The sequence below is a fragment of the Corvus brachyrhynchos genome, unplaced genomic scaffold (genome assembly GCF_000691975.1).
Source record: "Corvus brachyrhynchos isolate BGI_N302 unplaced genomic scaffold, ASM69197v1 scaffold56, whole genome shotgun sequence".
NCBI classification, from domain to species: Eukaryota; Metazoa; Chordata; class Aves; order Passeriformes; family Corvidae; genus Corvus; species Corvus brachyrhynchos.
Window position 1 is genome coordinate 10,355,424 of NW_008238664.1, and position 24,270 is coordinate 10,379,693.

Below are 24,270 nucleotides of genomic sequence, written 5' to 3' on the forward strand. Positions count from 1 at the left end.
TTTGTCACCGACGTTGGCCTTTCTCCCCCGCCTCCAACGTGTGCGCTCTGTCTCCTTTTGCCAACCATGATATAAATTAACAAAATGTAGCTCCAGAGAATACATCAGATGTAGAATGGAGAGTCAAATGTGATATGAGAATTGATGAAAGACCCATTTATATGCTCAACAGCAGCCTTTTCCTGTGGGTTATTTTCAGCATCAGCTCAGGAAATGTGCTTGTGGAGCTCTGTGGCACAGTGATATTCCAACTGCATTCTAATGTGTAAAACAGTAGGACTTTTGGGTGGCACAAAGTAAATGTGTAAAGAAAGTGATCAAAATACCATTCTCAATTTAAATGCCAACAGTGATATTAATATGCCACACTTACCCAACACTTATATTTGATCTAGTTAAGTATGTTTTAATGAATAGATTTACAAAAGTACGCAGCTATGTTGTTTCAATGCACTAGATAAAACGTAGGTAAAGAAATGCTGGTTTTATTTTAGAAGCTAGAATCCAGTAAGTTTCATTTAAAAATACAAGGTTTATACAAGTTTTAATTTTTCTTCAAAATATCTTTGTGCTTATGAAAAACTGTTCTACTCAAGCAGAAGAGGACTAAGGAAATCCTTAAGGTGCATATAAATAAATAAAGGTAGTTTTTACCAAACCTCCCATTTTGATAGCTACAACCTAAGCCTTATGGCTCAGTGATTTCAACTGCTCAGAGTTCACTTGATTTTTTGTTGTTGTTGTTGTTTTCCCAGTGGTATTTGTGGGGGTGGTTTGTTCTGTACAGATTTTTAGATGAGCTGAAAAGTTTATAAAGAGTGTCTAAATCCTATTCTTCTTCTAATTTGTGCAAAAGATTAGAGGAAGAGATAGCACAAGTCTAACCTTGCAACCAGCTCAGTTATTCTTTACTCTTAGTCTGTGTTGCTCTTGACCAAACTATTTCATACTCCTTTTTTGACATACTCTCCAGGAAGCTGCATCAGCTCCCATGCATGCAGAGAATTGTGTGTTTAGGAGCTAAGCCACTCCCATTTTGATTTCAGCTCTAAGTCACTACCTTTTGAGTAATCTGTTACTCAGCTCTCTTTTGTCATCTTCTTGATATCTGATATGTAAAAAAACCCTGAGTGCAATAGGATGTGTTATTTTTAAATTGAGTGAGCAACTGTTTGAAGAGAGATATTGGAGCCCTGATTTCAGGGATAGTCATCCAAAAATTATAAAACTAATGCTGAGCCAATACAGAAGATACTGGGTAGGGCCTTGCATTTATAGTGAGCGGAAGTAGCAATGCATTGAAATGTCATGGTAGCTCTGGCAGGGTAAGGTCAATTTTATTTGAAATGGGTATTAATATGAAGATTTTTTCTCACTTGGTCTAAGTTGTCCCTTTCCTATTTGATACATTTGTTTTGACATTTTTTGTCACAATTATAGTATAGTTTTCCTGAAGTCTGTTTAGTGTGTGCTCGAGTTCTGTTGTGGTTTTTCCTTTTTTTTGTGTAACTGGAAAACAAAGTGTTGTTTTTTCTTCTGATCCTGCTGTCCTTTCCCAATCTACTTTATCCCTCTAGGATCTGTTTTGTGAATTGAGAAAAGTTAGAATAAGAGGTCCTGATTATGAATGAGTGCCTTATTTTGCTGGTCCTTTTTTACATTGTTTTTGTCAGGAGTTTTTTCCAAGGTCTTGTCCATGAGCATTGCAGCTCTCCCTATGAAACAAGAATTAATGATAAGGGAAGGCAGAAAGTTCTAAATTCTGCTGTAAGTCTCTGTAAACAGATAATTTGAGAGCTGTTTGCACCTTTTCTAAACTGTGCTTTCTAAAATCGTGCTGCGAAGGATGCTCATGACTGTAAATTCTCTTTACGTACCCTGGGAGAATCCCTCACAACTTTTGGTGGTGATGGGAAGCACCAATGCAGGGACCCCTTTCCCTTTACGTGCTTCCAGGCAAGGTTTAAATCCCTCGGTTTTGCTGCAGCATTTCATTTTCCAGTACCAGTGCTCAGGACTGTCCCATTGTATCCTCCTGGATTATATTCTCCTGCATTGGCGTCATCTCCTTTTGGCACCTTTGCTGGGATGGGTAAGATAAATAAGACTCCTGGTTTAGGCTGCATTTCACTCTCATTTTTTGCTTCATGGTCCAATATGCCCAAAGGAAAAATGAAAAGCAGGGGGACATGAAGATGACAATGAGGGAGGGGATTTTTTAGCTCTAATGGTAGACAGTCACCATTGTTCAGAGAATCTGAAGTTCAGGTGACAGTCGTGAATTAATGATGGGTCAGGCTGCAGGTGCATCTGGAGGGATATGAAATTCATCTTTATGCTTTCTTAGACTGGTTTGCGAAAGGAAACGTGCTGGTCTTGGCTTCTTCAGGCTGGTTGTGGAGGGGGGAGGTATTGCAGCAAAAAAAAAAATGCAGTAACTGATGCCTTTACTAATCTTGATTATCAGTAATCTCATTATATATTTTCTTAAACCTTCCATAGAAACTCATTCGTGATCTTGGTTAATATTCATGATTATTTGTCAATCCAAGTGTCTGTCCTGCTTGTCACAATGTCAGCTGTGCCACACTGTTCAGGAGCTGAGCTGTCCCACTGTGGGCACCAGTCTTCTTGCAGACTTTTAAACTGAGACCTCTCTCTTATCCTTTTCTTTTTTAATGTGGGTTTGCTGTGGTGAGTCCAGAAACATTTGAAGCATGCATGTGTGTTTATGTTGAACTTTCCAAGGAATTGAGGAATTGTCAACAAACGGTCTCACTGAAGATGACTTCTGTGAGCATGGAAGGCTGCCTGTGGTGAGCCATCCTTGGGTGCCTCTGGCCTCAGGAGCTCGTGTTTGCAAATCACAGCTAAATAAGGAGATAATTTGAGACCTGTTTGCACCTTTTTTAAACTGTGCTTTTTAAAATTGTGCCGTAGAAGTGGGGGCGTGACTGTATTGATCATAGTCTGCCTGAAGTAGGGTGAGTGACAGAATGGATTACTTAATAAATTTTGTACCTTTTTTTAATGTAGAGCACATATGATAAATGCTTTTTTTTTTTCTTTACCTTGTTTAGAATGTGAGTCAGCTGCATTTTTCTTTCTCTTCATTGAGGAAAGGAGTAAGTGCTGTCTTGACCTGAGGATAACAAATGCTAAACTGAATGGTGCTGGCTGCAAATGCTGGGATAACTTGGTTCAAGCAAGTCAGGTGTAGAAGTTTGCAACATGCTCAGCCAAGTGTAGAAGGAGCTGCCAGTGGCATGATCTAACAGGCTAAATGTGGTGGCAGCTCTTGCAGTGTTTATGGTATCCTCCTTGCCCAGAAGTCCCAGGTGTAACCAGTGAGTGCCAGAGGTAAGGTCTGGGACAAAGAGTGTAGTTCTTGGTGTTTCTCCTGGCAAGAGCAAACTCCTGGCACTCCCACATGGCCTCTCTCAGCAACCAGCCCATTGCCCAGGAGGCAGCAGACAGCTTTCAAAGTGCAAGCAGCTCTGAATGAAAATCCATTTCAAGTAGATTGTATTGAGCTTTTCTTTTGATAGTGTATTTCTGTCATCAAGGAACCTGGCTTTCTATAAAAAATGTTAGACATTAATGAGTGCATACAGTGCATATGATTTTGTTTAAAATAATTCTGTTTCAATTCTTGGAAGTCTTTAAATTGCAATTTGAAAAATGAACCTGGAGTGCACCAAATATTTTCAATTGTAGTTGCTCAGCTGGATGCTGGTCGTTTCTTTTTTCTAGCTGTGATTATTGAGTGTTTATGTTTGTAACTGAATCCTTAAAATTCCTTAACCAGCCTGGAGAGAATATAGCACAACAGTTCTAAGCAATGCAAATAATCACAGACTGATTGGTCTAGTTTGCTTGCCCCTTGTTTTGTGGTGCTTTTTATTTTAAAGACCATTGTAAAAGTTTGTTTTATTCCTTGCCATGCCGCCTATGGAAGAATTGCTTGCGAAAGGGACTAATGAATCTCACAGGCATAATCTGTTTAGGCAGTCTTAAAACATATAAATAAAAAGAAGATAAAAATTAATTGTCATGTTCCTTAGGATCACACCAATAAAACTTCATGGCTGGTTGCCTTTTTTCTTGTTGCTAGTCCTAATAATATGAAGAACTTACTAATATCATTGACTTCTTACTGCAGAGAACAAATGGCATAATGTTAACGCTGTTGTGTAAAATCATGTTTGTGAGGGCACCTTGCTATCTTGCTCTCTTGCTGTGAAAAAGCACCATTTTTGGCAGAGAAGTTGAAGCCCAAGCAGCTTGGCTGCCGTAAGGCAACCGGTCTCCAGTGCTGGCAGCAGAGTCAGCACTGCAAGAGACGCAGCTGCATCCACCAGCCTTTCTCAGAGTCCACTACACCTAGAGAAGAGAGATGTGATCTCAACTTCAGCTTTTTTCATCTGTGAGTCTGTCAGTAAACCAGAGAGGTGACTGATGGTATGGGAATAATTCAGATAAGTAATCCCCCTGGCCTAGGTTGCATTTCATCCTCATTTGCTGCTTCATGTTCCAGTATGCCTGAAGGAGAAATGAAAAGCAGGGGGACGTGTTTTTTAGCTCTAATGGTAGACAGTCAATGTTGTTCAGAGAATCTGAAGTTAGAATGAGAGGGGAATATATGATGGGTTAGGCTCCAGGTGCCCCTGGAGGGATATGAGGTTCGTATTTATGCTTTCTTGACTGGAAAGGAAACGTGCTGGTGTTGGCTTCTTCAGGCTGGTTGCAGAGAGGAGGTATCGCAGCAAAACGTAATTCATCCAAAAAGTGCAATAACTGATGCCTTTACTAATCTTGCTGGTCAGTATATATATCAATATATACTTTATATATTTTCTTAAACCTTCTGTAGGAGCTCGCTCGTGATCTTGGTTGCCATCCCTTATTATCTTAGTGCTTTGCCAAGTATGCTTGCTTTCTAGAACTGATTTTCTTTTTTCCAAAAACCTGTAGTAATTATAAAGATACTGGACTGTCTTTAAAAAGAAGCATTAAATAAAAGTAAAACAAATTCACTAAACAAAATGCAGCGGTTATTAACCAAGCAATAATTTCACTTCTGCTTTGGCTTTCCAGAAGCATCTTCTGTTGTTTGAGCACCCAAATCAGGAAATTGCTTCCTAAATTGTTTTGGGATATTAACTCAAGTTCTGTACTTACTGTTGTTCCTCGAAATAGATGCTGCATTTAGACAGGACCAAACTGAAAAGATTCCATAAAACATTTTGTTTCTCTATGTCTTTTACCATTGCATTTTTCCAGAGGTGTACGACTAGGGTTCATGGAGGGAATCAGTGAGGCATGCTTACAGCTACTGGAACTATGAGGGGCTATGAAAAAAAAATGTAACAGTATTATCAGCTATTGCCTACAGAGAACCAGCATGCTTTTAGGTCTTAAAAAACCAGCAGCTGAATGTGCCTTAATTAGTGCACTTGATTGCAGGGAATGGTGATTTTAAAAACTGAAAATGGATAAGCACTAATAATAGTTCTTTCCTCTCTGGGGAAAAATGAGGTGCAAGCAGCTGTGAAAAGATTGTGAAATGCTGTAATGATATGAAAAGGATTTGAGATGAAATATTATAATAGGGCATGTTTAGTTGCTCTCTGAAGTTCTGGTGTGTGTTTTTTAGTTGAGTAGGAACTTCAGTTTGTGTAATTTTGCCTGCATGTTGAAGGCTTACTTTAAAAATAAACAAACAAACATAAACCACAGAAACCGTGCAATTAAATACTGGAGGAATAGGCAGAAGGATAAAGGAGATTATAATGGAGGTTCTTTTTAAAAAAACAGCAAAAGGATGAGAAATGAAGAGTTTAGCAGAGTGTTGTGTGCAAGGTTCTGTTCATTCAGCATTCCTACATACTTTTATTACTTACTGAAAGTAGGAAAAAGATCTAAAAATAATGAAGATCACAAGGAAATGTGTGTAAAGCAGTAGCGTGGATGAATCTATTTTAGCAAATACTTTGGAGCTGTGGAAACTTGCTTTTTAGTAGTTATGGTGATGCTAACACTTGAAGTCATTCCAATGTACTATAAAATACTTAATGTTGGAGCATTCCATGGCAGAGAATCTTTCTGAATGATCTTGGTCAATCTTAAAATACTGTTTGCCTTCTAGAGGAATTGGAAACTGAGACTGAAATGTTAATTGTGACTTCAGGCTATAGTACCCTATGCAAGGGTCCAAATCAAGAGTGTCTAAAAGTGAAGCCCCAGGTGTATTTGAATCTTCTATAATAAGACAAACTAGTCTGAACTAGTCTTGGTCATCTCTTGAAGACAATAAATCGTTTTTATACTGATTTGGATTTATTTTTCCAGTGGTAATAGTCTGATGGCAAGTCTTAAGTTTTGACAGTTTATCTTGCTGTATGTCTCACTAGGACCAGCATGTTTTATTTCATTAGTATTTTACTATTGCAATAGGAAAATAGAGCACAGCATATATGCATCATCCTATAAGCTGCTCATTCCAAGGCAAACTAATGATTCCTTCATTTTATGTGTCAAGTAAAAAAGCCCCACATCTATATTTAGATAACTTGCTCACGAGATACAGCAAGATGTTCTTACTCAGTGCGCAGCACAGTGAGTTGGCAGGGATGGTGTTTCACATGACTGATAATGCAGAAGTTCCTGGTGGTATTGCTGTGGGTAGGACAAAGAATCGTGATGAAGAGGGAACAAGATAGAGAAGTATCCCCAAAATACCTATCAGAAGAGCCACTTAAAATAAGCCTTACTGCATGCTTGTGGTATTTTGGAAAAGGGGAATTAATATGTGTTAGAAAAGACTCTGTTTATTTAAAGATTTACTACTATTTCCAAAGACAGTTAAAGTGCAAGGGATTTCACTTTATCCAGAGATAACTTGAAGAGAACCACGCATACACTTACGTTATAGAAGATTTCAGAGGTAAAAGTACAGAAAAGAGTAATCAGTAAATACAAAACTGCTTTCTGTTTTACCAGGAAAGCCGTAGCATTTACCATGAAAGGTTAAGGTGTAATGTATGAGGAGAATTACGTGTTCTTCAGCACGTGACAGATAAACGCAAATGAACACAGTGGCTCTGTCCCCATTTTCTCTGAAGAAGAGGACACAACTGCAGATACCACCAGGAGGGCATCTTCCCATGGCTGCAAGTACTGTGCCCTATCCCTGAACTGACTGCCTGTTTGACTCTGGAAAATTGCTGAGTGTGAACTGACTCTTGATCATTGATCATCTAGTCATCCAGTGTGCTTTTTCTTCAAAAAGCAAAGAAAATAAGGGAAAAAGTATTAAAAATACCACTAAAGAAACCCTCAACAAGATGTATCATGTGGAAGAACCGGCAGGCTGTGTGAACGGAGCCATTACAGGATAAAAACTTACAGGGATTACTAAGAGGTGCTTTGGTGGAGTAGATACTGTATGCAAGATTTTACACATGGTCCTCTCAGCTCTCATAGCTTCCTTTATGTGAACAGTAGGTGCATAAGCACCACAAAGGCCAGAAAAGGAGCTTACTGCCTAAACATTGTGATTTATAGGAACAAAAAAATCTTATACAGTGAGTGGCTGTCATTTGTTCATTTGTGGACACTTACTACACATCCTAAATTATCACTTGTTAACTAGTAAAATTTTTAAGTAGGTTTTTTTTTTACTGAAACTTTCTATTAGATAAGCTGATTAATCTTACATTAAGAAAATGCTTCACACAATACAAGCTAGCTAGTTTGTTCTTCATCCTTCAGTGGTAAGGGGATTGTGTTTGTGCAAGTAAAATACAGCTTCACCTGGAAGTATTCTTGTCTCTGACTTCCAAAAGGGTGGATTTTCTAAAGCTTCTAAGTTTTGGTGCAGTTGCCCTGAAAAGTTTAAATGGAAAAAGACAACGAAGTCCGGGAGTGGGCATCCAGAAGAATATGCTGACGCAAAAGAACAGTGATGTCACAGGTGTGAAAACAATGATGAGAAGGAATCTCAGTTATAGGAAATTAAGACAGCAATTAAAAACAAATATTCAGGCTAGGAAAAAGGGCGATAAAATGTCTATTGACAAAAATAGACATTAACGAATAATGAACTAAAAAGTGTATTCCAGTGTGGTCAGAGATAAAGCACTTAATATATTTTGCAGTGGGGGGAAAAATACCCTTGATCAGAGATAGATTCAGTGACAGATGTGGATGGTAAAGCTGAGCAATTTAGTAAAGGAAGGAATAGCAGTAATTTCTGTTGCAGGTTTTGACGAAATCTGGGGCATAGATCTACTTCACGTCATGCTACTGATGTAATAAATCTGTGTGTCATAATTGAAGAAAATGTGCTAAAATAGGTATTCTCAGCTGACTGTGGATTATATAAACTGGACAAAGAGTTTTTTGAATTGCTGAAGTTAATGAATAACTGCAGAAATCTTAGTTTCCTGCTAGCATGGTTCCAGGGAAAGCTCCAGCAAAAAGCTGCTTTTTTGCCTTCCTGAAACTCCTGGAGGCTCTATGGAGACTGTTCCTGGCATACACCATATGCTGTTGTCATCAGCACTCATCTCTCTGGTGGCTGCTCTATTCCTGCATGAAGGTGACAATTTCCAAACTAAAACAAAGGGGGGCGTCTCTTTGCACCCAGGGTGCTGCAGTCTTGGCTCAGGAACTTGTTTGAACTCGGTGATGACCTTACAGTCGCCTCCCTCCCCCCACCCCATTCGGTTCTGGGAGACAGTAACTGCTAGGGAGTTTCCCAAGTCCTTCCTGTGTTGTCCTAATAGAACCAAGTTATTTAAATCTTCTTAATGTCTTCATGGCTTCAAGGTTTGTCCACAGGCCAGCTAATTTTTATCTCCAAATATATTTCTATTTGTGATCAGCATTTTTGTGTTCGTTTGTTTGGTTGTTGGTGGGATTTGTTTGTTTTTAACTCTGTCTTGAGCACTGAGTAATCAACACTTCGCTGTAGCAGAATCCCCTTCCTTGACCTGCTGGGCACTCTTGCTGAGGGTGCACTCAGTCCCACTGTCCGTGTCGCTGACAAACCTGTTTAGCAGTGCCAGTCCCAAAACTGAACCCAAGCCCTGAGGAATACTTCTGCTTTTCAGATTACTGGCAGACACCTTCCGTGGGATCCGTGGTGACAGGTTTCCTTTCTGGTAGCTATCACAGAGAGAAGTGGCAAGTCTGAAGAGTTACCCTCCATCCCCACTTTCCTTTGATTCAAAGCTAGGAAAAGATCAGTCGTAACTATCCCTTGCCTCAGGAAGCAGAGGGCCAGGTGTATGGAGAAGTGTTGGCTGGCAGCTGTTGGCTGTACAAAATTAGGTGTTGATCAGCCCGGTGAGATCTCTGCTGGCTGCAGCAGCTTGTGGACAAGGGTTGCTGGATTTGCTTTTTGTTTTGCAGGATAGCTAATTTGGTTTGGCTCGTGTCAGAATAAATCTTTTTGCAGACCTTGAACACAGATTATGTGATTTTTAGATAGTTTTAGTGTAATTGGAAATTACTAGATATTTTTAAGGATTAAAAGTAGGAGGCCAGAGATTTGCTGTGTTTCTATGTAACCTTTCAAAAATTTAAGGCTCTGTTTCCTCTAGTCTGTTTTCCTATCTATTTTTCCCTACCCCCTTTTTTTATTTTCTTCTGGAATTGCATTTCTTAAATCTCTACTGAAGTTGCCAAGGCTAGTTAGGGGAAGAAGATCGTGTGCCTGTCTCATGCAGTTCCTGTATTGCAAATACAGCTGAAGCTCTAGAGAAAAAAAGAGACCTCTATAGTGACTGTACAGGAGCAGAACAAGGTTACGTTCTATAGCTTTGACAGCTATCCAAAAGGTTTCTGTTTCTGGGGGATGGGTGTTCTTAATCACAAAAGATTCTGCTTTGCTGTTTTTAAGAAGAATTGTTGGACAGAATGGTTATGATATTGCTGTCACTGGTGTAGTTGTTTAGCACATGCATTGAGAAACAGGCCTGTATATATACATGCATCTAGACTTTCACCCAGAAAGCTCCAGTGTGAGTACCATATCTGGAACAAGACCTGCTGCTATGAGATAGAGGATAGCAAAATAGCTAGGATCTTTCTTTATCCTTCTGGCACACAGTACAAATGTTGCTCTATACATGCGCATAGCAATAAGGGAGTAGATTTATCAGACTTTATTGTTATGCAAACTCTGATGGACTTGAATAATATAAATACTCCAAAGGTACTGTAGCTTTTGCTTGCAGTCAGTGAGCAATATGTATAAATACTAGCATAAATAAAATGTTGCAGAGTTACGAGTCCACTGTTGAAAAGCCTCCAGCTGTTGTAATTTTCAGACTACCCACTACTGTTTTCAGGGTCTCTGATACCAAGTAGATCATTTATTGTGGGTGAAACAGAAAGCTCTTTACATAAATAAAGTATGGTGTGTATATTTTAATACTAGGTCCTTAGAAGAACACCATGATCATCCCAACGTGGTAATGGGAGATCTCCAATCAGATGAAGAAGATATCATGAACAGTTCTGATGAAGATGATGACACAAATTCTGATTCCAGCAAAGGGGAGACTGATCCTCAAGAAGATAAACAGGTATCTTTTTATCTTTATCTTCTGAAGCTATTCCTCACTCTTGCAGTATTTCAGAAGTTGTAACCTGTTGGGATATTTTCAAATGTAAACCACCTATTGCCGTTGAGGTCTGATCTTCTGCTACGTTCTGTGAGTGCCAGCTTCGAGTGATTTTCCTTATTTTAATCTTATTTCTTCTTCAAATGAGGAGCAGGAAGACTGTTTTAACTACTCTGAATGAAATGAGTTTATGAGGGTCCTATCCCTCTCTTTGGGGATGTCCATGTTCGTACTTCTCAGTCCTGGATGCCCTGAAACCAGCCTGCCCATAGACCAGTGCCTCTCCTCAGCACCAGTCCTGGCAGCTGTTTCCTTTGATAGTAGTTACATCTGCTTCCTTTTCTTAAAAATAATTTAAAACAAACAAATCAACCAAACCCAAAGCCCCAACAAGATAAGCAAAAAAAACCACTGAAACTTTTTAGTGCTGGAAAAGAAAGCTTGGGGTGTCAGTCCTAAATACTGTTAAATAAAATGAGAGGAATAAAGTCATGGGAAAAGCTTGTTCCTGTGAAACTAAGCAAGACTGTACCCATATAGAAGCTAACTTACCTTGCATGCCTCTAGAAATGCCCTCAAACTTTCACAACAGCGTTTTACAGGAAAGTGTCCCCATTAGGAGGGTTCTCAGGCAGGTTTTATGGAGTAATTTAGCACTTGCTGTGAGGCATCTGCTGTTGCTGGCTTCAGCTGCCTGCGGCACGTGTGGCCGGCAGCTGGGAATTAACAACCAACTTCCTCACAGCGAGAGCAGCTGCAGAGGAGAATGAAGCAGTCTCTGCTTCGGTCATCAGCTGGGCTTGTTTTATTTTTCCTTACCACAAGCATCTGGCTGTTTTGATGCTTTATATCTGTTAGGGCTCCTTTCCAGTGTTGTGCCGGAGAGCCTTATTTGTATCCCTTTGGTTCTCCCATTAGACACTCTCAGAGCCAGAGCATCTTTGAGCATATGCAAAGTGGTCCTTTCAGCGCTAGCTGGTATGTGAAAAGTCTTTCAAATGGGGCTGAAAACAGACTGTGGTATTATTGCTTTTTGTAATTGTTTAGCAGTAGCATCTTGTTCTCAAAATACTAATTTTCATCTCATTTGCAACATGACACATCTACAGTGATGGCAGATAGCTTCCTCTGCATAATTGACTTGCTTGTGAATTCAGTCTTGTAGGGAGCGTGTCAGCTGTGCTTTCTAAATAGGCACAGAGGCCTGAGAATAGGTGTTACAATCTTGCCTGAATGCGATGGACCCACACTGAATAGATCTAATTGTTCTTTGGAAATAAGTTTAATTTCATAAGTAAAATCCCAGATCTGTGTGCAGATGTCTGTCTATATAGTATATAAAATAAATAATGGATTTTGCACATATGTGGTGTTATACCAAATTATTTAATTTAGAAATGAATTTTAATTTACTAATTAGGCACAGTGTCATTTGAACTCCAATGAAAAAATTCAATTTAGATTTATTTTTTATTTTGAATACAACAATATCTTTAAAACCTACCTATGAGTATTATCTGTTCCATGGTTTAACATCCAGCACTTGAGACTTATTTATCAGTTTGGAGAAGAACTAAATCTCCAGAGAAGTCTTGCAGCATTAGTGCTTCTGAAACAAAGTTTTGTGGATAAAACACAATTGATAATCTGATTTTCTAGATAAACTGTTCAGTGCCCATATTATACTACCATACTCAATAGATCCTTCCCAGGACTTCCATCTCACTTGAGTTGTATATCCTGTGATGTTTTAGGGCTTCTCATCCTCTCTTTCTTTGCAGCCCATTAAAAAGAAAACCTGAATGTGCAATAGATGTGGTGACAGCTGGCAGCAGAGAAGCATATGGCAAACCATGAGAGCTGTTTTGGGGAAAGGGATTCTGTCTGAGGGAAATCGTACATGGAAGTTACACTGTGTAGCAAGCACATTTGCATCCAGATGCCTGCCCCACTTGCTTTATTATACCTGGTCCCTCTATCTGATGTTGGACAGTGCCTTTGGTTTTTTGGAAGCCAGATGTGCACATGAAACCCAGCATCATCTCCACAGTGTTTCAGGTGGATGACAAGGCTCACATTTCTGCATCTTTGGAGTACAGTTGCTATGTATTCCAGCAGCTCCGTTAGTAGATTGTCAGAAACTGGCTTTTCTCTTCAATGTGATTATTTTCCTTCTTTTTTTTTTTCTTCTGTCATCTTGTTTTTCCGTAAAGAAAATACGTATGTCTTTTAAGATGTTCCTGAAACACATTTGAGTTCACTGCAAATATTACTGCTGCTGTATTAATCAGAAAAAAAATCAAATAATATGGAAATATTTCCTGCACTTTAGTACTTTTGCTAAACAATAATTGTTGTTTGCTAGGACTTAATTCATTATGGGCTTCAGTGCTTCCTGTAATAATTAAAAGAAAAGGCTGACAGTGTTGTAAAAACTGCTCTTAAGTAATATTGTTGTTTCCAGATAGAAGCTAAATTGATTTTCTCACAGGTCCTGAAAAACTAAGAAGTGTCAAAGCCAAGAGATTTCAAAGCAGTATGAAGTGTTTTTCTTAGAAGTAACTATAAAATAATTAATTTAAGGAACTAATAGCTGGAAATTATGACAGTTTTAGTAGGTGCATCATGTAACATATAATTTTATTTGCAGAGTAAGGCGGCTGGAAAGAAAACAAAGGTTTACCATATTGCCAAGGAGATCATGAGCTCAGAGAAAGTGTAAGTATCAGTGCTAAACTTAATAACTACTCAATTTATTTTAATTGGGCAATTAAAATGTAACTGTTTGCTTTTTCTTGCTTTTCTGATAGGTTTGTGGATGTGCTAAAGCTCTTACACATTGTAAGTACTCAAAAAAAAAAGCAGTTTCCTCTTCTATTTGTTTAATCTATTAAGGTTTTATGTTTAGGCTTTTTCGTAGTGACTGTGCCTTTTTTTCTGCTGCATCTACATATTCAAAATATAAAAATCTAATTAAGCTGAACTTTTAAGTTTCACATTTTACATAATGGATGAATATTTTGGTGGTTCCTTCTGGATCTCCTTAATAATTTATGCAGTTTCCAGTTGAGTGCGGGTGTTGAATACTGAAAATTGAATATATATCAATTTATGTTAATCAGGATCCTATTTATAAGCCATCTTGTACTGGCTTATAAATATGTACATAGCAACAAAAAGTTTTTGGTTAGAGTAACTCCTTAAATGGTGGGGGGAGGCAGGAACAATTTACTTTTAGAAATGGTACATTAAAATGCTCATTCTTGGAGTAATCCAATTAATAGCTAATAGCTCTAAAGGTGCATCCATCACCATGGCAGCATATTTTTTTGAGGCTGCAGTTCCTTGACAGCTGTTTGCTTTCTGATAACACCTGCGATTGTAGTACCTGCAGTGTGTTGTACACAACAAAGGTTAAGTATTTAATCTGTGTTTGTGCAGATCAGTCATCTGTAAAACATGCTGTGTTGAAGGTGATATTGGAAATTAATGAGGAATTTTTCGTTTTCTAGCTCAATTTTGTGTGTTTTCTGTCATGTTAGAAATTATATGTGTTTGTACCATTTAGTTAAGTGCAAGCACAGTGGTTTTTTTCCTTGGGCAGTAGAAGTGGTTATATTGCAAACAGGTGCATTGGTCTATCTCAGTCTCTTGAGAAGCTTGTTCTGTGAAACTGGGAACAAAGGCTCTTCTAGATGGTTGTATACAGTCCTGTAATACAGAGGTTTTTTCAGGGAACAAAAAACTTACCACATCATTTGCTGATTACTCTTCTGCTTTCCTCCTAGTAATTGATTTTCTGATTCTGTTCAAGCTTGGTTTTTAAGAGCTGGCTCAGTCAGTTGCAGCCAATATATAATTTGTATTCAACATGGCTTCTAATAGAGAACTCAATTTTAAATATTGGTTAAAGAGAGTTGTCCTAGGCAAGGACAACTTTCAAGCTATATAATTTTAAATTACCATAATTTTCAGACATTTAACTTATTTTTTAAAGGTGTCTTTGCTTTTCTTTTCAGTGTACCAGTTTTTAGGTAATGTGTGCAGTACTGGAAGAAAGGCTGTTGGTAAGGAGGATGCAGGCAAACAGAAGAACAGTGTGAAAAAGGGAAGAGTAGAAAGCTTAGGAAGTCTCTAGGATAAACTTAAAAGCTGTTCCCACAGTGTAAATGAGTGGTGGTGTAGGATGTGTTTTGCTTTTCCTTTATTGGATAACTTGCAACTCTATTCATGACAGTCTACTAGTTTCTAGCTGCCAAATAAAAACTATTAGAAATGTTTTTGTTGGCTAGCAATAACAATCAACATGTATTCAGCCTGTTCTAATAGGGAGGATTCTAGGCTAGGAGCTGAGGAAATACTTTGTCTTTAACTTGTCAGTTGCCCTGCAGCAGGAACCTTGGTGAGTGTCCTTATGAGAGAGGGCACTGTTTTTGAGCCTCTGTGTGTGTGCGCGCATTTTTCACTAAATAAAAACTGCCATAGCTGAGAAAGTTTGCAGACACCCAGTTTTTTATTGCCACAGAGTGGTATGCCTGAGGATTTGTGTGTTTGTCACACACATTATTAAATCAGTTGATTTAATAATATATTTCTTACGGATGATATTTTAATGTTGATAAAACTACCCTTTTAATTTCATGTGCACTGACCACTTTGGCTTACTACCTTCAGTGTCAGGATTACTAATTGCCAGTCAAGAAACCTCTGAAAAATTTCTGAATTAGAACTTAGATTCTTCCCAAACTGGGTTCTTTTACCCATAGTAAAGATTTGGCTGTCTGGGGGCTGCTCTGTTGCACCTTCTGAGCCATCTATTAGTGGTTTTCCACTTGAAATTTAGTGACTAATTCCATTAGCCATGATCTGAAATGAATAATACTCTCCTCAGAATATTTTACCAATGTCAGCTAAATGCATCACATGGCGCCAAGGAAAAGGACTGTTGATGTAAGAAAAAGCTTTTTTGATTTGCTTCTTCTTAGAGCCTTTGAAGTGGAATCTAAAGCAGTTGAGAAGGTAGGAATGTGATTGCAAGCTGGTTACAAGTACCACTGAATTTTTTTAGCATTTTTTTTCTTTTATGTTGACAAAGTCAAGTCAGGTGGAGCAACTCTTCCAAGATACCAGGGTACCAACCTATGTGGACCCTGCTGCACACTACAGGTACATCTGACTGCTTCTGTTGAAGACACACTGCAAAATTATAAACACTTGGTGACACTTCTATAAATACTAAACAAGCTGGTCATAACAGAGGTAAGGGACTCACCTGGCTTTGCACACAGCACACAGTCTCAAACAGACGCAGCAAATGGGGTTGCTTGAGGCTGTAATCAAACATTAGATGTAATCTTGAATTCTCTGTATTTCTGTTACAATGTTAGTATTCTTTTAGGGGACAAGATTCCAGTAAAATGCTTTTAGAAACTCCTGGAAACAAAGGAGTTTAAATCAAACTAGCTCTTCTGTATGCATGTTTGTAAGATGGTTCATGCATTGACTCCTGAGAGTAAACAAGGGTTGAGAATATGGGGGAAGTACTATTTTTTCCCTAAGGACACTTGAAGAAAAAAGAAACAGTGAACTGGGTGTAAAACACAAGTGACACATACGAGAAACAAATTCATCACTTCTCTCTGAGTTGCCCTGTGCCTAAAAAGCAACCGGTGTTCCTGGAAAAGGAGTAAGGCAGGATTGGTGCCCCAAATTTGTACTTTGTTGTGGGATTCTTTGGAGATGGTTTGCTTCACATGAGTGAGAGGACCTCCTCAGCAGCGCCCTGGCGCTGAGGGTAAGGTGCCTGGCTTATTTGTTGTCATTTTTTTGGTGCATTTTCATTCTGAATTTTTTTCTTTTGCCAAAACCCTCCGCTCTTTTTGTTTTTCCACTCTTTTTGATTGTTTCCTCCCTGGCCACTGCAGGTATAAGCAGCAAGGCTTCTGGTCCAGCAGAGAAACTTGGTTTTTTGAGGTTACTCTTTCCACTGCAAGGCTTAGTGTGTAACTTCTTGCTGTGTGAAAAGAAAAGCTTAGGCCTGTGGGCTTTTGCCTGAGCCTTTAAATCTGCACTTCTGACTTAGACCCCTGTTCTGTCCATATTTGGAGTCTGAGACCAAGTAAGTAGGAGCCTGTCAGGAGGCACCTCTTAGCATTTCTGCAGCCACAAGATCAACCTCTTATTGGAGAAGGCAGATAAGAGGTCAAGCATTAATTTCTATTGTGTGTCCTTCCAGAGATACAAGACTGAAAAATTCTGGTTTAATGTTGCCATTTTTCAGAAGAAATTTGCAAAATTCTCTGTATAAAAACTATATATAGTTTTGTGTATCTATAAAGACTGATGTGTATTGTAGCCAAGTATTATGAAAAATAATAGTAGATTTGGAAAAAGAATGTAATGAAAAATAAAATAGCTATGGCCAGAGCAAAGTTCCAACGTCTGGTTCCGGCCTACAGCTGACTTACTGTTTGACTGTGAAAAATTCTTTCAACCTCCAACTCCTTTTTCTCCATCTGCAAAATTTAAATATTTGACCAGTCTGAGGTGAATATGTTGATAAATTTGTTGTCTCTGAAGTACTTTAGAACTGCTGAGACATTTGACAATGAGTTGCAGCTGTTATCCTCTTAGTAAGAAGACTAATAAAAATAGTTTTAGTTTAGAAGGAAATATTGTTCTACTACCCAGCCTATTGCCTGAAATAACGTTCTGGGAATATGCCATGGTCAAATCATTGATTATTGTAAAAAAAATAACTACATGATTTCGTTAAAGACTTAAAATTATTTTATTACCTGAGAAAAAAGGTGTGGAAGTGCCTGGCAGCTTTCCAAAAGTGATGGCATATGTTTGAAAAATGTCATGATCCACACTTAATCATAGTCTTGATTAACTATAGTTGCTGTAGTTTAACTTAGCAGTTTATGGGTAATAGTCTGACTCTTGCTAGGAGTGCCTATTTATATTTTAAATAATCTCTTCGTGAAATCTTCTGTAGCTGTATTCCTAAGCAGTCATGTTTACAGTTTGTCACATCTAGCAGCCTGGCTGTCATGAAGCTTCCTCCCCTTCTCTACTCCTTCGCCATAGGATATGTGTGTGTGTGTGTGTATTCCTTGAAAAGCATCCAAGTGCAAACATACTTTTTTTCCTTAAATTAAACTGATTATTTGAGCTATCTGAAGGTGTATTTAGCTGGGAGTTGTACCTCAGTGGAAGGGGTTATGACTTATTTTTGCTTTGCTGATGGTATGTTCTGGGAGAACCGATCCAAGATGAATATTGGTTGAAGCTTTAGGACTAGAATACGAGCCTGTGTTTAGAATATGTAGTACTTTCTCTTCCTGTTAAATTTCCAGGAAGTTAATTTCACCCATTTGAAATTACCTTCATTCAACTATTAGATACCTGAAGGTGCACCTGACCCATTCAGCAGTTGAGCCAGGTTTTAGTCTGCTCAGTACCTCTTTTGGTTTACAACTAAAATTGTCCTTTGCTCCTTAGACTGGCACAGGCAGATCACTGCTGGCTGGGAATCCTCTGATGGGAAGAACTGAGGGATTGTGAGTCAGGGCCTTTGCAGAGGGGAAGTGCATGGGCTGATCACAGATGATTCAGAACAGGGTCAGAATTATTTCAGATATCACACCCCTTTTACTTATTTAAGGAAGCTGCATTGAAGGAGTGGTGGGAGGAAACAAAAGCAGTGATGGTGGTAACCTCCTCAAATATTGTTTAAAAACTCCACAGCTATAGGGGGAGTGTATACTAACAGGATAAATAGAATTCCTACACATTTTCAAGTTGAAAGTGTTTTATCAAACAGTAATTCAGCAACAGTATGTACTCAGAAGCCTTTAATATGCCTAGACTAGATTTTTGTATGGACAAGTACCCAGTGGGAGGCTGTCTCAGCCTAGCATAAACTAAAACTGCTTCTGGTTTGAAAAGAATGTTCTTTCCAGGGATGGTGATGTGTGCTGTTCTCTTGAAGTAGCTGTGTGAAAACAATTACCTTTACCTAATCCCTAAAGATGGTATCAGAAGATTATTATTGGACCAGAATATAATGTAAAACTAGAAACTGTAAACAAGAATTTCAGAAAATGTACAATAGCCTCCCCACTTCTGAAAGGGAAAAAAAAAGTATCTTGGTAAGAAGCTGGGGTGATTCAGTATAACTAGCATAATATTTTGGGTTTTGTCATGCAGCATATAAAACCTGTCTAGAGTTGCAAATATTTTTCAATGAAATAAGCACATTACTTCCAAAGTGTGGCAAATTGGTTTTTGGGTTTGTTTTTTTGTTTTGAGGGTTTTTTTAATCAGTAAGATTGGAGTATTTGAAAGACCCATTTTTAATTAGAACATCTGTCTTTAAAATTCAGTTGTAATGGATTGCGGCAGTGCTTCAAACAATAATTTCTAGGACAGCCTAGGTGATTGCCTTTGAGCAGGCTGATGAAAGCAGTGCTCTTCAGCAGTTTTATATAGGACAATGTGCTAAATATGTTTGTAATATAAATCACATCATGCAGGCATGTATAGATATCAGAGCAATGTATGTATTATTTGCAAGAGCAATTCGCTTTTATTAAGCAGTGAACTGGTTTAGGTTTAGAAGGAGCTAGGTCCTGGTGCTTTAAATTACTACTTTTACTGCAGTTTCTAATTTCTAAGTCATTCACCTACTTGCATTAAAAGTTGTCATCTGAATACCTTCCACCCCTTGGGGTGAAATTTCAGGGTTTAGTTTGTAAACTAGCATATTTTACATCTAGTAATTAAACCAGACCTGGTCTATGTTTTGTCCTTTTGGATATGAGATTCCTTTTTCAGAAGGCTTGTTTACCTTCAAGTGTAAACTCTGTTAATTCCAACGTTGTTACATTTGTTTTTCTTTCCCCACCCCTGATCCCCAGGCATGTGCCCTCTGCATTCAACTCTTGAGTTTATCTCAAGATGAACTTGGCATGACAGTTACTTCACACCCACTGCCAGGTTAAAAATAAATCTTAATATGATTACAGTGACAAATGCATAGTCAGTAGTGAAGATAATTTAAAAAAAAAAGAAAAGAAAAAGCATTGAAGTTTAGCTCTAGTCGTTTTGCAGGCTTTTGAAATTTGAAAGGTTCACATTATCTTTCTTCCCTGTATTTCCTCTCTGCAGTATTTACTCAGTTGCGGAAAGGGACTCAGGAGGTGATGAAGTAAAGTTTTGGTTGGCTGTTTCCATGATAGAGCCTTTCATGGCATAATCTATAAACTGTGATGAAGCTCATGGACTTTGGGTCAAGCTAGTTGAAAAACCAAATCTGTATTTGGAAAACGCCCTGCAGACTCTTTGAATGCTGTATCTAGAAGTTAAATAAATGCTCTTAACTACAGCTGACGTTCCTGTGTTATCTAGTGGTGCTTAAACCTGGCTCCCTGCTCTCCTTTTGTTGTTTGGTCAGGGGAAAGCCTGGGTTGTTGATGATGTACAGACAAAACTGCTTTGCTTTTCATCGTGCAAGTAGCCTTATGACGTTCAAACAAAATTCTTGTCTCGTCCTATGGCAAAATACATACAGTGTATTGTATTGTGGGGGCGGGGAAAGAATATTATCATAATATGATGATGCATTTTGCATGAAGCTCTCTAGAATGCCTCATTTGAGCTTTTGCCATTGTAATTCCATGTATCATTTCAGTGTTAAGCAGTGCCCCAGGGTCAGAAAAACCCCTAAGATGCAGCTGGTAGTTAACCTATGTGTCACTAGTCTGCACAGAGGATGTAAACCAGAACATTTCCATATGAATAACGCCATCTGTTTTTTAACTCCCTTTCATTTAGTTCTCAGCCTTCCCCTGTTAGAGCCAGTGCCCTGTAACTCCTTACAGTTTCTTGTCAGAACTGCCCAGTCACAGCCTTCATGACCCAGAGGGTCACAAACCAAGAAAGCATGTCTGGAGCTCACGTTGCCCAGAGCTGACGTAATGAGGAGGGAGAGCAGGGGAAAGTTGAGGCTTCAGTTTGAGAGACCCTAAATAGTGCCAGATGCTGGACTGACAGGATAACTAGTAAGAACTGTAGTAGTAGACCTGGGGAGGGGGAAAAGGAGGGACTAAGTTTTTTTTTTTCCTCAACCTGAGGATCCTACAGGCTTCCAAAGGCAGGTGTAGACCCCATGCACATTTAAAATACAACTTATTATTGTACTTAGAACATTTTGTTGGTCACTTTTTCAGGATACCTATAGATTGTGCATGTGATATTAGGTTTCATTAACCATAAACTCCAGAAGAGCTACTTTGGATTAATTTTCTTTTTTGCCCAAATTCAAGTGAGACACAGTAATATATAACACTACCTAATTTGTATTTTCTTTTTGTCAGTTAAGACAGTGTTGTTTTTCAAGTGAAATGCTAGATTGCTAAACTTTTTGAAGGATTTGTTTGCTTTTGAATAGGGAAAATACTTTGTATAATGGATCCTAAGTTTCAATCTTGGCCATGCTGATTTGTGTGGGATCAAGATCTTTAATTTTAAATAGTTTAATGAGGACCAGTGAGCCTCAGCTCTGTCCTGTTGGGAGCTGGTTATAGCATAAAAATGCTGTAAGATCCTTCAAGAGTAAGTAGGGTTCTCCTCCTCACTGTAAATGTTTCGAAGGTACCAGGCAGTGTTGGTTTTGATCATTGCCAACATTTGAAATCTCATTATTCCCATGTTGTTACAGTATCTTTTTGTTAGATGTTAATTTTCCTGTATATAGAAGAGCTGCTACATATAGCAATTTTTTTTGACCCTACTTTTTGTCAGAGAGGAACATCTTCCAAAATGGCATTTGTAGATGAGTTATGAACACTAGGATGATTTTTGAGTAAGATACTGTGATTGTGTTAGCTGATGTAACGGTTTTGCTTTTTGACTTACGTGTTTGCAAGAAGACACTCAAGGCTTCCAGCAACCTTGCAGATACAAGCCTTGTTTAGCCTGCCTTAGTTTCCTCATAAGTAATACCAACACATTTCTTAAGGGCATGTTGTAAAAATAATGAACAACTTCTATATTATGCATACAGGAGCAAGAAAGTAAAGCTCCAGTGTCAAACCAGAGGGATTAAGGCAGTCCCAGGGGAGTAAATTGAAGCTGCAGAAAAACATAACCCAGATGGTACCCGCCCAGCCTTTGGTAATAGGGAGCAGTGCCTGGAATGTCTGCAGTGAGAACTCCGTTGTCCTCTCTGTGTTGTGCTGTCACTCATGGCAAGGGGGGTTCTGTCCTCTTTGTACTCTGGCAGGATTTCCGGGATGCTGTGTCGCACGCCTCTAGGCAACTTGGAAAGCCAGTGATTGAGGACAGAATCCTGAATCAGATCCTCTACTACCTACCTCAGCTCTACGAACTCAATCGGGACCTCCTGAGGGAACTGGAAGAGCGATTATCTCACTGGTGACTATCAATAAAGGGATTTCACTCCTTTGATGTTGAAATTTATCTGGGGGGCTTGCTTATGTGACTCCATGTGATCATGGTTTGACTCTTGTTTGTGTTTCATGTACCTTCCGAAATGTCAGAGTTTACTTTGGAAGTACAGGAGATGATTTTTCATTTAGATGTGCTTTTTTTGTCATTTAGATGCATCCCAAAAGGTCCAAGAAGGCATGCCAATACATTTTTGTGGCAATCACACTTTTTATTTGAAATTTCGTTTTTAATTGAAAGTTCTGGTCCCTGCATGAGCATGAAAAGTGCACTGATTTCATTAGGGAAAAAGGAGGCTGTTCTGAAGACTAGTTTGCTTTTTAGCAGTAGTTTAGATCTATTGATCAGGCACAATGCCGATTGATAGCCACAATGCCCTTGAAGACCATTCTCAATTACCACTGGTGGGTGGAGCTATACAAAACCTACTGACAAGGCACTGCAATGGGGTAAAGACTTGCTCTTGAGTTCGAAGTTTGAAGATCAGTTTCCTCAGAAATCCACCTTGAACTAAAGTGTTCAAACAGTTCAACACCATTTTTAAAAGGCTGTGTATTAAGTGGCAGTATTAGTGTGTTGACATGTGCCTCATAAGGTTTTTCAGAATAGCAAGTGAGATGGGTGCCTATCTGCTGTAAGCTTTTTGTTCAGAACATAAACTAGCACATCTTACTCTGTAAAAGAGAGATGTTTTGCTGTAGGGTTAAGATGTATGCTATTTTTAGCTCTAATTGCATCTTTTTTGTTGTTGTTTCTAGGCTCGAGCATCAAAGAATTGCTGATATATTTGTTAAAAAGGGTCCCTACCTAAAGATGTATTCAACTTACATCAAAGAATTTGATAAAAATGTTGCATTATTAGATGAACAGTGTAAGAAGAATGCAGGATTTGCTTCGGTAGTCAAAGACTTCGAGGTACTGTATTTTGTAAGATATATCCTGTTTTGTGACTTTTTAGCAGTTGTGATCCTCCACTTTAGAAACTGTCCTCAATTTGTTTGTGTTTTGGCGGTGGGTTTTTTGCTGCAGTCTTGGCTTGAGACAGGAGGACAACAAGAGGCCTTTTGAAGGACTTGATATTTCAGATTCACGTTATTTTGAATGCAAACTGAAGATAATTAGCATTTTTGAAGCATGGATCTTTTAATTCTGTGTAATTTAGAGGTGTGGATTAATTAAAAATTTGTAGTGAGCGCTCCTGTCTTCTCTGCCTTTTTGCCTAATGGACACTGACAGCGATCAGAAAGGAGCATATTTGCCCTTGCTGTCCTGTTTCCTTTATTTCTGGGAAGTTCCACCTCTCTTCCTCCTATGTCAAAGCACCTGTTTAGAATCTACAGAGTATGAGTGCTTACCCATGTCCTTAACGCACGGGTAATTTTGCATGCTGTCTTCCACATGGAAATGCTTGCTCTGTAGTGTGGTGCTTAACACTGTGTGGCAGTGGCACTTTTCAAAGATAAAAAGCTTATCCAGTGTAATCAGTAGTTGTTTGTAGGCATGTTTTCTTTTGCTGGAACCTTTGACTGCTGTGGAATTGTTACTTATTTTGGGCGTTTCTTTCAGATGAGCCCCCGCTGTGCTAGTCTGGCCCTCAAGCACTATCTGCTCAAGCCAGTTCAGAGGATTCCCCAATACAGGCTCCTGTTGACAGGTACAGTCAAGCTTTTTTGCAAGCTTAAGAAGCCAGTCTTCACAGCCCCAGGACACCTGTTTTCAGACAGTTGTATCCATCTGTAAAGTGTATTTATCTGACTTCAGATATGTGAGGCTTTCTTAAAGCATGTTACAATATGTGAAGCTCTTTTTAAAACATGGCATGGGTTTAGAAGCTTTCCTTGTTAATATTGATCGTGGTAAGATAGACAAGCGAAGTCCTAATATTTCCAGCACTGTGGTGTGTTCTGATGGTAGATTCAACAGTACATAGAAAACATGAAACCTGTGGTGGTTTTTGCTTGAATCTGTGATAATAGAAGCCTGTCATTTCGTTAGAGGCTTGGAATGCTCCTGTTCTGCTTTGGGTTTTGCTTTTTTGGTTTCTTTGGGGGGATAAGGGTTTAACAAATGAAAAAGGCAATATGGAAAATTGGAGCAAGGAGAAAAAAGATATCTCTGCAACTGTGAACTTCTCTAAGTAGCTCCTCCATTTCTCCCCCAC

The 24,270-nt window shown here is 38.7% G+C and overlaps 1 protein-coding gene across 1 annotated transcript in view; it reads left to right on the forward strand.

Moving 5' to 3' along the window:
- FGD6 (FYVE, RhoGEF and PH domain containing 6) overlaps positions 1–24,270 on the forward strand; it is a gene marked incomplete at its 5' end in the record, with an annotated part of 63,909 nt that overhangs the window by 8,898 nt on the left and 30,741 nt on the right. Inside the window, 6 exons of the mRNA XM_017737755.1 lie at positions 10,448–10,595; positions 13,285–13,352; positions 13,445–13,475; positions 21,925–22,076; positions 22,868–23,024; positions 23,676–23,763. Of these exons, the coding sequence (XP_017593244.1) occupies positions 10,448–10,595; positions 13,285–13,352; positions 13,445–13,475; positions 21,925–22,076; positions 22,868–23,024; positions 23,676–23,763 (644 nt within the window). The remainder of the gene's footprint in view (positions 1–10,447; positions 10,596–13,284; positions 13,353–13,444; positions 13,476–21,924; positions 22,077–22,867; positions 23,025–23,675; positions 23,764–24,270) is intronic.